The following is a 16,206-nucleotide window of genomic DNA, read 5'->3' as shown; positions in this document are numbered from 1 at the left end:
TTCCCTGTGACAGCAGGAACACAATGGATCGAGAAAGCAGCGCCAAACATTATCCGCATGTTGTGTCACATACAGTGAAGCGTATGTACTTTTTCACTGTAACAGTACTTTACTGTGCTGTTAATGCAGGTGTTTTGTGGTAAACGCATTGGGGTAACACACACCGACAAACTGCACCGTAATAGTCGAACTTCGTACGTTGCATTGCTTTTGTATTGCATTGCAATGTTCTATGTTACAATGCTGCCCTTACGTCATACTGCAATGCCCCACTGTGAGCCTAGCCGTACTTTTTAGGAGAGTCGGGGCTGCATTCATCTGCCTCATTTGCATAGATAAAAGTATTGATTTATTAACTATTAAAATAAATAGAATTTGACCTTAGTAAGATTAGTATTTTATGTACCCATATTTAACTCATTAGGTCACATGCCAATTCAAGGAATGCCTGTCTATCTATAGCTGAGCATTGTTAGTGACATGTATTGTTCTATTGAAAGGGGACAACAGGCAACAAATTAGCAAGTAGCTTTATGTGACTTGGGGAACAAAAGAGGACAATACCACACATTGCTCATTTGTTATTTAATAACCGGCCACTGGGCAGCTGTACACAAGTTAGATCATCTAAGTGAGGATCCAGAATGCAGTGTAATCTGTCACTGGGGGATAAGAGGCTATCCACTTCGGAGTAAAGATGGTCAATGAGATGCAAGTAATTCAAGCTTACGTGCAAATTTTCAGAAAATTCTATACAGCTGAAAATGGCTTTATAAAATTCAGCAGAAAGTACATTTTCCAATTTCAAGCTCCATACAATTTAAAGAGGAACTGCTGTTACAAAAGTAATGAAAAAAAGTGCTTAATTTTTACAATAGTTATTTATAAATACTTTAGGCAGTGTTTGCCCATTGTAAAATCTTTCCTCTCCCTGATTTACATTCTGAAATTTATCACATGGCGATAATCGTTATTGCTGGCAGGTGATGTCTGTGGAAGGAGATGCTGTTTTTTGGCAGTTGGAAACAGCTGTCATTTCCCACAATGCAACAAGAATCCTGCATATGATGTCAGTACCTAGGTGCTGACATCACCCTGTGGGAGGGGTTTCACCACAATATCAGCTATACAGAGACCCCTAATGATCTGTTTGAGAAAAGGTAACAATTTCTCATGGGAAGGGGGGCATCAGCTGCTGATTGGGATGAAGTTCAATCTTTGGTTACAGTTCCTCTTTAAATTAAATCTGCGTGCACTCTGGTATTATTTCCATTACATTGACTCTCTCAACAGGTAGATGATCCTGTGTATCTTCATACTGTACAGATTAGTGTTGGCTATAGTGCAACACTGGTGGTGTGCATAGTGTAAAGCACCATCAGAAAACTCTGCTAGCAAGAGAAGAAAATGGACGTCCCTGAACCATAATTAACTCCTCTTGTGAATGATAATTGAGAACCATAAATAAGCAGCTCTCTGTTTCATTATTACATTACAAATGACATCCCCTGTTAATTTACATGACCTTGAGCACAATTACGAGATCTGCTCTGCAAAGTGATAGAAGAGCAGGTTAGCCCTGAGCCAATAACAAGCTTTAGTTCTGTATAGCATGAAGAAGAATAGTCCGTTTCTGTTTTGATACATCATCATTTCCTTATAACTGGAAAAGCTGCAGACTGTAATTGCTGAAGCCCAAGCCTTATCTACATGGCGGCTAAGTGAAAACATGGACTGAGCTATGCGCATGCAGCTGTGCATGATTCATGTGCATGAGGTACCTGACTGCTTCTCAGCACATTAATGAATTACCTGAACATCTGCCACCCAAAAGCCAGATTTAACAAAGCCTTGTTTTGTCATACATATACAAGCCACACAGGAGCAGAATGAAAGTCACCTGTTCTAAGACTTCCACCTAATTAAAGGTATCAGGTTATCTCATGCCCTGCCTCAGCACTGACGTGTTGTAACAATAATGTACATATCACTTGATTAACCCTTAGACTGCCAGTTCTTTTTTTTTTTACATTTTAAAAAGCTACAATCCAGTGCCAGCTTTGCTTGAATCATTTTTGTGAAATGTCTTACCCAAGTCTACATGTACCAAAGTCTACATTACTCAGTAGGGATTGCAAATACGTTTGAGATGATTAAGAATTATGCTAATTATTGTGAAACAAAATTAGGCTAATCATAATAAAAATCTGAAAATGAAATTGCCTAATCAAATATTGCAGCAGAAGCATTTGATTGGTCCATTTTCAAGCTGCATAGATTTGTATTAATATTTGCATTATTCTGCATCAACTTGCATATTTTATGTCATGTACAAAATTGGCACCGAGGCAAAACGTTGCACTAAATGCCTTCAGAGGTCTGTGGCAAAGGAACATGGGAAAATATAATCACCTATGGATGTCTGCGGCAGGCGGAAGTAGTTTTATACTAAAGCGCCTTTAGACATATGTGGCCTATACTGTAGATGCAGAAATATCTATAGGTGTCTGCAGCAGTCTGAGGATTAATGCCTAATTTCATTTCAGACTCCGTTTTTGTACTAGAACATGAAATCAGTATAATTATGCAGCAATTACTTATAATTAATTTATGAAGGTTTCTGTTGATATCAGAAAAAGCTAAAATTAGCTAAACCTATCTCCACATAAAATGAAGAAATAATGATTCAAGTATCTGCAAAATACATTATATAGTAGCCACGTCAAAAAGGTGATCAATATTCCCCTTTCCATCATTCCAACACACCCACACCTTTGAGGAATCCAAGCAGTATGGCAAGGCAATACCATAATGAGAGAATGAAGAAAAGAAAGAAGTACGGGTTACACTGTGATGTGAAACTCAATGGCAAGTGTGAGAACTTTCAACTTTCGAACCCTGGTCACCTGTGTCAGATGCAGCGCCCTTAACCAGCTATCAATGGCTAAGTGTTGAGATATTTTGATGGGACAGCAAATTTACACCTTTATACAAGCTAAACACTGACTACTTTACACTGTGGCAAAGTGTCATATCTTCAGTGTTGTCCCATGATAATATAAAATCAAATATTGTGAAAGGTGTAATCATCTTTGCACTTTTGTTATCTATTGCAGTGTTTCCCAACCGCTGTTCCGCGGCACACTAGTGTGCCGCGGAACGTTGCCTGGTGTGCCGTGCTCTTATCCCCCCTCCCGCCCGTCCCTGCGGCCGCCGTTGTTATTACCTTAGCAGCGGCCGCTCTCCCCTCTCCAGACCATGTATATGCTAGCAGCGTATCTCCGGCTGCTCTGTGTGATGCACTGATGCGGAAGGAGGCAGGGCTCGGTTACCATAGTAACGGCGATACATATCGCCGTTACAGGAAGCCGCTGCCCTCCTTTCTTCCGCATCAGTGCATCACACAGAGCAGCCGGAGATACGCTGCTTGAATATACACGCGCCGGAGAGGGGAGAGCGGCCGCTGTTAACAAGGTAATAACAGCGGCGGCCGCGGGGACGGGCGGGAGGCACTAAACTGGCTATACTGGGGCACTATTCTGGGGTACTATACTGGCTATCCTAGGGGCACTAAACTGGCTATACTGGGGCACTATTCTAGCTATACTGGGGCACTATTCTGGGGTACTATACTGGCTATCCTGGGGCACTAAACTGGCTATACTGGGGCACTATTCTAGCTATACTGGGGCACTATTCTGGCTATACTGGGGCACTATACTAGCTATACTGGGGGGCTATACTGGGGCACTATACTGGCTATACTGGGGCACTATACTGGGGCACTAAACTGGCTATACTGGGGCACTATTCTGGGGCACTATACTAGCTATACTGGGGCACAATACTGGCTATACTGGGGGGGCTATACTGGGGTACTATACTGGCTATACTGGGGCACTATACTGGCTATACTGGGGCACTATACTAGCTATACTGGGGGGCTATACTGGGGCACTATACTGGCTATACTGGGGCACTATACTGGGGCACTAAACTGGCTATACTGGGGCACTATTCTGGGGCACTATACTAGCTATACTGGGGCACTATACTAGCTATACTGGGGCACAATACTGGCTATACTGGGGGGCTATACTGGGGTACTATACTGGCTATACTGGGGCACTATACTGGCTATACTGGGGCACTATACTAGCTATACTGGGGGGCTATACTGGGGCACTATACTGGCTATACTGGGGCACTATACTGGGGCACTAAACTGGCTATACTGGGGCACTATTCTGGGGCACTATACTAGCTATACTGGGGCACAATACTGGCTATACTGGGGGGCTATACTGGGGTACTATACTGGCTATACTGGGGCACTATACTGGCTATACTGGGGCACTATACTGGGGCACTAAACTGGCTATACTGGGGCACTATTCTGGGGCACTATACTAGCTATACTGGGGCACAATACTGGCTATACTGGGGGGCTATACTGGGGTACTATACTGGCTATACTGGGGCACTATACTGGCTATACTGGGGCACTATACTGAGGCAACTAAACTCCCTACACTGGGGCAACTATGCCAGCTATGCAGCCGCACCCCAGCCCCGCCCCCCCCCCCCCATAGCGGCACTGTCCACTAGGTCGCGCAAACAACCGGGGGCCGCATCGCCCCCACCGCGCGCGCGCGCGCCGTTCCCCGGAGAAAAATTTGGTCAGACAGTGTTCCCCGGGCCAGAAAAGGTTGGGAAACACTGATCTATTGTATATATTGTATACTGCACCTCAATGCATTTGCATTTGCTTTTCTTTTTAATTTTGGTAGACACTTGTCTTTTTTTTTTTTTTGGTAGACAGAAAGGCTTAGTGTGCAAATCTTAGTTAGTGTTAATATGTTTATTTATTGGTACAGTTTTAAGCACAGCATGTATAAACTGCCTATAGAGAAACTGAAGTCTTTACATATAACCATGTGTGGTAAAAAAAAGACCTTCTGTGGATTCTTGCCTACTGGAAAGTAATATTTAGTTCACTTTATCCAGAGCATATATGTATTCACTCTATTTCTCTAGGTCATTATTACGCCTCTTTACCGTGCAGGCTGCGTGTATGCTTTCTTAGCTTGTTTCAATCAGCTGTTTCCAGATATGAAGTCCTAATTACTACTCCTAACTTTATTTGAATTTCGCTTTAAACCTGTCCCCATGCACAGATAACTCCTCATTATGGAAGTCTGTCTGATTCTGGCCTACTTAATCATCAGCAGTGAGTCAAATGCAAGGGATGCAACCTATTAAAAACCACAGTTTCTTTCTGTCTTCGCTGGTAGAAGATGAAAAACATCATTATGGGAAGTGATCATCACCTTCTACAAACAGCTTCAGGCTTAAATGTATAAGAGAGACCTTAAAACTTACATTGCTCCATTTGTGTAGACGGCATCACTTCCTTCAACATATTGTACCTGGGCGGGGTAGACATGTTGCACTTGTTGAACGGTCTGTACCTGTTGCACCTAAAATGGTAAAAACATATTCCTTATTACAAACAGTGAAGTAACTATGCACTCCACTGCAATTGTGGCCTAATGGCAAAATCTAATGGGGTACTGGTGCTGTTGAGATAGTAAAGCCAGATTGTCATGCTAATTTCTATATGCCTGTGGAGAATATTCTTTCAGAAACAATATAGCTTTCTATCAATGAGCTATATTTATTAAACCCCGGAAAATGTAATTTATGTAGGGAGCTCAAAATAACCTTACTGGGATTTACAGAAATGACTAACATGTTATGTAATTTGCATACATTGCATTACATATGAAACCCCTATATTATTTGTCGAGCCGAGCAACAGAGGTGTTGCATAAAAAACCAGAGTTATGAAAATTACGTGATGGGTTACATAACTTGCATAAATCCCAGTAAACGCAATGTGCCCTGCCTGCACACGTTAACTGCATCAGGGTTTAGTGAATATTTCCCAGTGTTACATAGAGGATTCGTTCATCATGTGGAGGGGAGATATGTCAAGAACAGATTAATTTTTTATTCAACCTCAACTCTAATAAATGGAAAATGCCATTTACAGCCAATAATGGTCCTTATGAGAGTTTCTGGATCTTATTCTTTCTATTGAAAACAATACTATGAAAATGAATACTTAAAAAAAATGTGGATGCAAACAATTATGTAGACAATAAGAGTTGAGTTCATAGACCCTGGTGATTAATTATTCCATATTTGCAGTTATACAACATAGGACAAACCTATTCCTTTTCACAAATAGATCAACATGGGGCTCTGAATGGCTGATATTGTGGTGAAACCCCTCCCACAGGAAACTGTGAGGACCATGGTCCTGGCAGTTTTCGGTCTGTGAACCTCGTTGCATTGTGGGAAATAGCTCTTTACAGCTGTTTCCTATTGCTAAAAAAGCAAGCAGCAGCTACATCACCTGCCAGCAGTAAAAATGTCACCATGTGATAAATGTCAGAATGTAAATCAGGGATTTAAAAGATTTTACAATGGGCAAACACTGACTAAATCATTTATACATAATTATTGTAAAAATTAAGCACTTTTTTATTACATTATTTTCACTGGAGTTCCTCTTTAAGAATTGTGATCAAACCAGTCACTTGCATTGGTTAACATATTACAAGAGAAAAAAATTCAGCTAACCTTATTGAGTCCTCAACGTAAGGTGAAAACCCACACACAAGAACCTACACACAAGGTTGCCCATAATGACACCATAAACAGTGATCTCAAAAATGTCATTCAACATTGGCTATAGCAATGCACATACTATTCTCAAGAAGCACTGGCATGTTTTATTTGCAGACCTGATTTATCAAAGATCCATACATATGTATTTAGAAGAGCCAGATTTATCTAGCATTGTGTAGTTTCAAGAAAGCTAAGGGCTTCCCAGCTTTTACCACACCACACCACCATGCCCTTAAAGTGAATGGGAACCGCATTTTAAAAGAAATGAAGCAAATACTTACCTAAGGAGAGGGAAGGCTCTGGGTCGTATAGAGCCTTCTGTCTCCTCTCTCGGTGCCCTCTATCCTGTGCTGGCTCCCCCCCATTGAAATTTCCCACCGAAAAGGGTATTTGGAAGTCTTCGGGAGCCGTGTCCTCCCGAAGATGTGTGGCTCCATACTGCACAGGCTTGAGCGTGCAAGAGAGCGTGCTTGCGCAAGCGCAGTACAGGGCCGCCCTTCTTCAGGAGCACTCGGGCTCCCTGAAGACTTCTGAAGCCTCCTTCGGCCGGGTAAAGCAGTATTTGACTAAATTAGTCAAATACTGCTACCGGGCGAGCCAGCACTGGATCGAGGGGACCAGGAGAGGAGCCGGAGGGCTCTATAGGACCCAGAGCCTTCCCTCTCCTTGGGTAAGTATCTGTCTCATTTTTTTAAATGCGGTTCCCATTCACTTTAACAGCAGGATCTGTTGGCCTTTTGTAGTGCAGTAGAAAGAAATATATGAGATTTCCTCACGTCAGAGATTACCATGACCTAGTATTCAGTATTTATAAATGCGCCAACATTTTACACAGTGCTGGACATTAAAAACATACAATGATACAAAGGATGACAGACGTAAAAAGGTTATACAACATAGGACAAAGCTATACAAGGCAAACAGGGTACAAACTACATGATCATGTGATTTGGGGCTATTTGGGTAGACCGAGTAATACAAGCACTAGGCAGTCATAGGAAAGGAGCAAACAATCATGTAGAATACACTGCGGAATGGAGGACCCTGCCAAAGGCTTAATATCTAAAGGATTGTATTAATAATTTATACAGTATTCTGCTCATGCAGCCTACAATGTGTAGGCTTCACTACACAAGAAGTAGCTTGGGTCAGCATAGGAAAAATATCATAAAAAGTTATGCATTTCATAGTTTTCAAGACATTTTAAGTAAAAACATAGTGTGATGCTATACTTGTGATCTTTACTCTTATTGACGTTATACAGAATCCTACAGACCTTTACAATAAACTCAAAATCCAATGAATCTTATTAGATCCTCAAACTTGGGATAGAACAATTAGAAGGTTAAAAGGAAGTCAATAAGAACGTTATATGATATCATAGATTTCTTTTCCCCAGTTTTTCATATACATCTGTAATAATATCAGTATTTATTGACACAAAATATGATGTTAATCCATCAAATGATTAATTTTGCTTACATAGTACCTATACATGTAGGCACTTTACTGTTTAGTTATTTATTTATCATTAATAGTTTTCCTCCATAAGCACATCCTTGTATTTATTTTTAATGAATTTCTTAAATCGTTTGATTAATATAAATGTTGCCTTCTTAAAAGAAAAGGTATTTGCACCTTCATGTGAGTAAGAAAGACCTTTTATGATGCATCACTTCTTCTGGACTAGTCCAAAACCTAACAGATATGCCAGATTTTAACCACTTACTGCAAGTGACAGCAAAAAAGGTAATTCATAATGCATTTTACTTGGGAAGAAATGTACATATATATATATATATATATATATATATATACACACACACACACACACACACACAGACACACACACATTTTACAATTTCTTCATGATCGATGTCTTTTAAAGTGGACCTGAACTTTTGCACAAGACAGGTGGAAAACAGAGAAATGCTATCCTGAATGTATTTAGAGAGTTTAGCCTGTTTAACTTTAATTCCCCTCATTTGTGTCTAATCACAAGACAAGCTGTAATTTGATCCTCCCCTGTGTCACATGACTGCCTACGGCAGAGAAGCAGATAAGCCCATTTGAAAATGCAGGCTGTAAACAATATGTCTGCTCCCATGAATCAGGAAGTAGAAACTGTGCAAATGTATTTTAGGATTTGTATCAGCTGTAACAAATAGATGTCTTTTGTTTAAAGGTTATTATGCTGTTGTGCATATTTTAGAGCAGAGAGGAGTTCTGAGTTCAGGTCCACTTTAAAGTGAGTACAAAATCATCACATTATATCATTCCCATCTAACCATTTATCTGCTATCTGCAAACAGATTTACTTAGTTTGTAGTTATTTATCTATTTTAGGTAGTTACTTTACTATGGGCTTGATTCAGTAACTGGTGCTAACCCAGTTAGCACCCCTAAAGACTGTGGGCATGATAACTAGAGTGCTAACTGGGTTAGCACCGTTTACTAAATTCACATTGCGCGCAAAGTCCCGCGCGCAAAACTTTGCACGCGCACAGCGGCGCATCACGGTGCGACGGAAAACGGTGCACCCGATGCACCTATAAGGTCGCATTGGGTGCGACCTTAACGCCGCATGGTGCGACGTTAGGGTCGCACCCAATGCGATGTTATAGGCGCATCGGGTGCGCCGTTTTCATCGCACCGCAATGCGCCGTTTCGCGTGCACCATGCCGTGTGCGCGCAAAGTTTTTCACGCGGGACTTTGCACGCGATGTGAATTTATCATGCCTAAACTAATTTTAGGCGTGATACAGGGCTTTTCACAGGTGTGCTAACACTTAGCACGGTTTACTGAATCAAGCCCTATGTATTTGATTACAAAGAAATATTCCAATGTTAAAACTACTTACAAGCTATGGTTTGACTATCAATATATTAGGATGCACCAATTATTATACACAGGCCATTGTAATTGGTATTTATAGCTTTCAGTGGTGTCCAGTTAGCATTATGTAACCAAGACTCTAATCTAGTATTTTATGACAATTAATTTTATTCTGATTAACTACACAGTACTCAGGGGCATTGTACCGAAATTGAACTTTTTAATAGCCTGCAATTTGGATGATCATTTTATCACTTACCAGTTAATTACACTCAGAAGTTTAATATAGGATTTGTGAATTATTTATGGAAAGATAGTATGAGTTCTCTTATATATATTTTTCAGGTATTTTATATACCAATTCTATATATGCTAATATAGTTAAAGCTCATGATCTGCAGCGGGCCAATTCCTGGTCACTAGGGAGCGGTGGGAGATGATGATAAAGGGGTGTGGCAGAAGAGAGGGGTTATTCTGCTGTCCTGTTATCAGCAGTGTTTGTTCGGCAAGATACAAGTGTTTTTGGCTTCTATTTACTTTTCAAGAGACATACATTGGGTTGCAATTCAAGTGCACTATTTGCATAGAGAAAGCTCTGTTTTTTTTTTTTGTTTTTTTTTTTTTTTGCAAGGTTACATCCTTGCAATAGAAAACTAAAACTAAAAATAAAACCCAGACAAGAATAATTGCAAACCCTGAAAATTGCTGGGGTCTATAAATAAAGATAATCTATCCTGCAACATTACATTTTCACAAAAAAATTATAAGAAAAATCCACCACTCCTGATCTTTTATTGAAAAAAAAAATGGAAATTTCAATCAGCTTTCTTAAATGAATATAAAAAAAGGCGTTAAATTTTTCTGTACAACTGATCCTTTTAATTGAATTCTGTGTGGCCAACTTCACTGGCTTCCATTGATGTGCCTTGTGTTAATTTGGCTCCCATAAGGTCTGATGCACAAAAGGCCAGTAAACTTGCCCTGCATAGGCAGTACACAGTGATTTAACTGGTTCTAATGCCATTTAATGCCCATTACACTACTAGTGCCATACACTGCCTACCCACTGCAAGTTTACTGCCTTTTATGCACCAGGCCCACACAGATTAATGATGTACTCTTCAACTTCAACTTTACTGTGATTCTAGCACTGGTTTATAAATCCTTAGAGCGTGTTCACACTACAGGAGCTTTTCTAAACACTTTGTGATTTTAAAATCTCTTGCTAATGTTAAATCCCCCATAGCATTGCATTAGGAACAGCTTTTCAAAATCTCTAGCGCTTAAAGCATACCCGAGGTGACATGTGACATGATGAGGTAGACATGGGTATGTACAGTGCCAAGCACACAAATAACTATGCTGTGTTCCTTTTTTTCTTACTCTGCCTGAAAGAGTTAAATATCAGGTATGTAAGTGGCTGACAGGAAGTGACTACAGTGTGACCCTCACTGATAAGAAATTCCAACTATAAAACACTTTCCTAGCAAAAAAATGGCTTCTGAGAGCAGGAAAGAGATAATAAGGGTAAATAGTTAATACATTTTAACTCTGGCATACTACAATGAATATGTCATTGAGCAAAAACAAATAAAACAGTTAAAACATAAAAAGTAGATTTAAACATAAAAAAAAACTGTGGAATATCTTAACAAGTCATTTCTCGGAGAAGAAAGATAGATCCAATCGTTTATTTCATTAGTTTATTTTCGCCTCGAGTGTCCTTTAACCCTCCTGGCGGTCTATTAAAAACCGCCAGGGGGCAGCGCAGCCGTTTTTTTGATTTTTTTTAAAATCATGTAGCGAGCCTAGGGCTCGCTACATGATAGCCGCTGTGCAGCGGCATCCCCCTACCCTCTTCGATCGCCTCTGGCGATCGGCGATCAGGACATCCCGTTCAAAGAACGGGATTTCCTGGAGGGCTTCCCCCGTCTCCATGGCGACGGGGCGGGATTACGTCACTGACGTCGTGACGTCTAAGGGAGTCCCGATCCACCCCTCAGCGCTGCCTGGCGCTGATAGGCCAGGCAGCGCAGGGGTCTAGGAAGGGGGGGCTCTGCAGCGATGCGGATAGCGGCGAATCTGTGCGGGGCGGCGGCGATCTGTGTGCTCACGCAGCTAGCAAAGTGCTAGCTGCGTGCAGCAAAAAAAAAATTGTGCAAATCGGCCCAGCAGGGCCTGAGAAAACCTCCTGCGCGGCTTTAACCTTCCTGGCGGGGTTACCGCCAGGAAGGTTAAAAAGCTCTAGTAGTGTGAACAAGCCCTTACACTCAGGTAAACACAGGACGGTCCAGAGCAGGATAAATATATATATATATATATATATATATATATATATATATATATATATTGGGATGCGAAAGTTTGGACAACGTTGTTAACCGTCATGATCGATAAAAAATTTCAGTTGAATATATCATGTAGGAGACACACATAGTGATATTTGAGAAGTGAAATTGTGTTTATTGCATTTACAGAAAGTGTGCAATAATTGTTTAAACAAAATGAGGCAGATACATACATTTGGGCACTGTTGTCATTTTATTCATTCCAAAACCTTTATAACTAATTATTGCAGGGCTGTGGAGTCGGAGTCGGAGTCGTGGAGTCGGGCAATTTTGGGTGCCTGGAGTCGGAGTCGGGAAAAAATGCACCGACTCCGACTCCTAATGAATTTGTAACTGTAATTAAAATAGAAAATATGATAAAATGTTCTATTTCTCAGATAATAGTCATTAAAAATAATGTATATATACAGTATATATACAGTAATAGCTGTGCTTAGTCCACAAAAATGAAATAAACCAATCAAAATTAGTTACTTGTGCTGCTTCAATAAAGCAGTCCCCGTATTTTTAAGGTCAGATATACATATCTGATTGTGACTGTATATATGATGTGTACACAGGAATCTCATATATACTAAATAACATCTGTGCTGTAAGAATAAAGCCTGATGTGTAGCTGTGTCACTAATAGAAATGGTCAATCAGATGGAAATAATTCTGCATTGATGCTGATTTATGCAAATGTATGTACTCCCTTTGCTGATGAAATCAAATAATTTGATATGTTGTTAAAATTTGATTTAGTGACTGCAAATTAAAGGGTACCTGAGACGGATGAAAAGTAAAGTTTTATACATACCTGGGGCTTCCTCCAGCCCCCTTCAGGCTAATCAGTCCCTCGCTGTCCTCCACCACCCGGATCTTCTGCTAAGAGTCCTGGTAATTCAGCCAGTCAGCGCTGTCCGGCCGCATGCCGCTCCCACAGCCAGGAACATTCTGCACCTGCGCAATAGTGCTGCACAGGTGTAGTATGCTCCTGGCGGTGGAGTGTGTGCATGCGCACTACGCCCGACTGGCTCAAGTACCTGGACTCATAGCAGAAGATCCAGGTGGTGGAGGAGGTCAACGAGGGATGGATTATCCTGAAGGCGGCTGGAGGAAGCCCCAGGTATGTATAAAACTTTAATTTCATCAGTCTCAGGTTTACTTTGTTACACAGTAGTACTATACTCTACATATGCACGCCCCACAGAGCTGCAGGGAATACACTGAGAATGCTGTGCACATTGAACACAGAGGTGTTGTCTGTTTACAATCTCCTTATTCCCCTGCAGAGTACCTGCACATCATTCTTACATGTTCCCACACTTACATTGCCTAGGGCCTGATAGATGTTCTTTGTTCCGGTTTGTACCTTTTACAAGTACTCTTACCAAGGACTAGTTTTAGTCTAAAGGGAATAAATATAGTAGTCTACATATCCTTCTCACTTCAGTTGTCTTGTAAAATTCCTAAGCGTTGGCAGTTAAGAGACGAATTTCACGTTACATACTTTTAATCAACAAAATTGTAATATGCAAATTAGAGGAGTCGGAGTCGAGGAGTCGGAGTCGGAGTCGGTGGAATCCTAAACTGAGGAGTCGGAGTCGGTGGATTTTTGGACCGACTCCACAGCCCTGAATTATTGGAACTCAAATTGGCTTGGTAAGCTCAGTGACCACTGACCTACATACACAGGTGAATCCAATTATAAGAAAGAGTATTTAAGGGGGTCAATTGTAAGTTTCCCTCCTCTTTTAAATTTCTCTGAAGAGTAGCAACATGGGGGTCTCAAAACAACTCTTAAATGACCTGAAGACAAAGATTGTTCACCATCATGGTTTAGGGGAAGAATACAGAAAGCTGTCTCAGAGAATTCAGCTGCATGTTTCCACAGTTTGGAACATATTGAGGAAATGGAAGACCACAGCCTCAGTTCAAGTTAAGGCTCGAAGTGGCAGACCAAGAAAAATCTCGGATAAACAGAAGCGAGGATTGGTGAGAACAGTCAGAGTCAACCCACAGACCAGCACCAAAGACCTACAACATCATCTTGCTGCAGATGGAGTCACTGTGCATCGTTCAACCATTTGGCACACTTTACACAAGGACATGCTGTATGCAGAGGAAGCCTTTTCTCCGCCCACAGCAAAAACAGAGCCTCTTGAGGTATGTTAAAGCACATTTGGACAAGGCAGCTTCATTTTGGAACAAGGTGCTGTGGACTGCTGAAACTAAAATTGAGTTATTTGGGTATAACAAGGGGCATTATGCATGGAGGAAAAACAACACAGCATTTCAAGAAAAACACCTGCTACCTACAGTAAAATATGGTGGTGGTTCCATCATGCTGTGGGGCTGTGTGGCCAGTGCAGGGACTGAAAGTTTTGTCTAAGTTGAGGGACGCATGGATTCCACTCAGTATCAGCAGATTCTGGAGACCAATGTCCAGGAATCAGTGACAAAGCTGAAGCTGCACCGGGGCCGGATCTTTCAACAAGACAACGACCCTAAATACTGCTCAAAATCCACTAAGGCATTCATGCAGAGGAACAAGTACATCGTTCTAGAATGGCCAACTCAGTCCCCAGACCTGAATATAATTGAAAATCTGTGTGTGAGTTAAAGAGAGCTGTCCATGCTCGGAAGCCATTAAATCTGAATGAACTAGAGATGTTTTGTAAAGAGGAATGGTCCAAAATACCTTCAACCAGAATCCAGACTCTCATTTGAACATACAGGAAGTGTTTAGAGGCTGTAATTTCTGCAAAAGGAGGATCTACTAAATATTGATTTCATTTATTTTTTGTGGTGCCCAAATTTATGCACTTGCCTAATTTTGTTTAAACAATTATTGCACTATTTCTGTAAATCAAATAAACTTCATTTCACTTCTCAAATATCACTGTGTGTGTCTCCTATATGATATATTTAATTGAGATTTTTTTATCATAACAACCAACGATCTATACAGGAAAATCATGATGATTAACAACGTTGCCCAAACTTTCGCATCCCACTGTATGTATATATATATATCACCTAAAGGATTATTAGGAACGACTGTTCAATTTCTCATTAATGCAATTATCTAATTAACCAATCACATGGCAGTTGCTTCGATGCATTTAGGGGTGTGGTCCTGGTCAAGACAATCTCCTGAACTCCAAACTGAATGTGAGAATGAGAATGAAAGGTGATTTAAGCAATTTTGAGCGTGACATGGTTGTTGGTGCCAGATGAGCCTGTCTGAGTATTTCACAATCTGCTTAGTTACTGGGATTTTCACGCACAACCATTTCTAGGGATTACAAAGAATGGTGTGAAAAGAGAAAAACATCCAGTATTGCGGCAGTCCTGTGGGTAAAAATACCTAGTTGATGCTAGAGGTTAGAGGAGAATGGGCTGACTGATTCAAGCTGATAGAAGAGCAACGTTGACTGAAATAACCACTCGTTACAACCATGGCATGCAGCAAAGCATTTGTAAAGCCACAACATGCACAACCTTGAGGCGGATGGGCTACAACAGCAGAAGACCCCACCGGGTACCACTCATCTCCACTACAAATAGGAAAAAGAGGCTACAATTTGCACGAGCTCACCAACATTGGACAGTTGAAGACTGGAAAATGTTGCCTGGTCTGATGAGTCTCGATAGAGCCAGAATTTGGCATAAACAGAATAAGAACATGGATCCATCATGCCTTGTTACCACTGTGCAGGCTGGTGCTGGTGGTGTAATGGTGTGGGGGATGTTTTCTTGGCATCTAATCATGACCACCATGTACCCATCCTCTGATGGCTACTTCCAGCAGGATAATGCACCATGTCACAAAGCTCGAATCATTTCAAACTGGTTTCTTGAACATGACAATGAGTTCACTGTACTAAAATGGCCCCCACCGTCACCAGATCTCAATCCAATAGAGCATTTATGGGATGTGATGGAACAGGAGTTTCGTGCCCTGGATGTGCATCTCACAAATCTCCATCAACTGCAAGATGCTATCCTATCAATATGGGCCAACATTTCTAAGGAATGCTTTAAGCACCTTGTTGAATCAATGCCACGTAGAATTAAGGCAGTTCTGAAGGCAAAAGGGGGTCAAACACCGTATTAGTATGGTGTTCCTAATAATCCTTTAGGTGAGTGTAGATAAAATCTATCTATCTATCTATACTGTATATTATATATTTATCTCATCATACTACATTATACTTTAGGAATACAATAGCAGATGTTAAAAAAAAATCCAGACTAGGCTTACTGGATTATTCATGTGCAGGTCATGGTTTGTATGCTCATTTTTATTTCTTTCCTAAGGAAATCATGCACCTGGTGTTT

At 40.9% G+C, this 16,206-nt stretch overlaps 1 protein-coding gene across 6 annotated transcripts in view; it reads right to left on the bottom strand.

The window, feature by feature from the left end:
- The window catches only part of RFX3 (regulatory factor X3), a 367,918-nt gene that overhangs the window by 102,072 nt on the left and 249,640 nt on the right, over positions 1-16,206 (bottom strand). For all 6 annotated transcript variants that reach the window (XM_068271397.1, XM_068271398.1, XM_068271396.1 and 3 more), the window contains one exon: positions 5,383-5,480. In XM_068271397.1, coding sequence (XP_068127498.1) covers positions 5,383-5,480 — 98 coding nt within the window. The remainder of the gene's footprint in view (positions 1-5,382; positions 5,481-16,206) is intronic.

Source organism: Hyperolius riggenbachi, chromosome 1 (genome assembly GCF_040937935.1).
Source record: "Hyperolius riggenbachi isolate aHypRig1 chromosome 1, aHypRig1.pri, whole genome shotgun sequence".
NCBI lineage: Eukaryota > Metazoa > Chordata > Amphibia > Anura > Hyperoliidae > Hyperolius > Hyperolius riggenbachi.
Note: the sequence above shows the minus strand (reverse complement) of the source record. Positions and strands in the feature narration are given on the sequence as shown.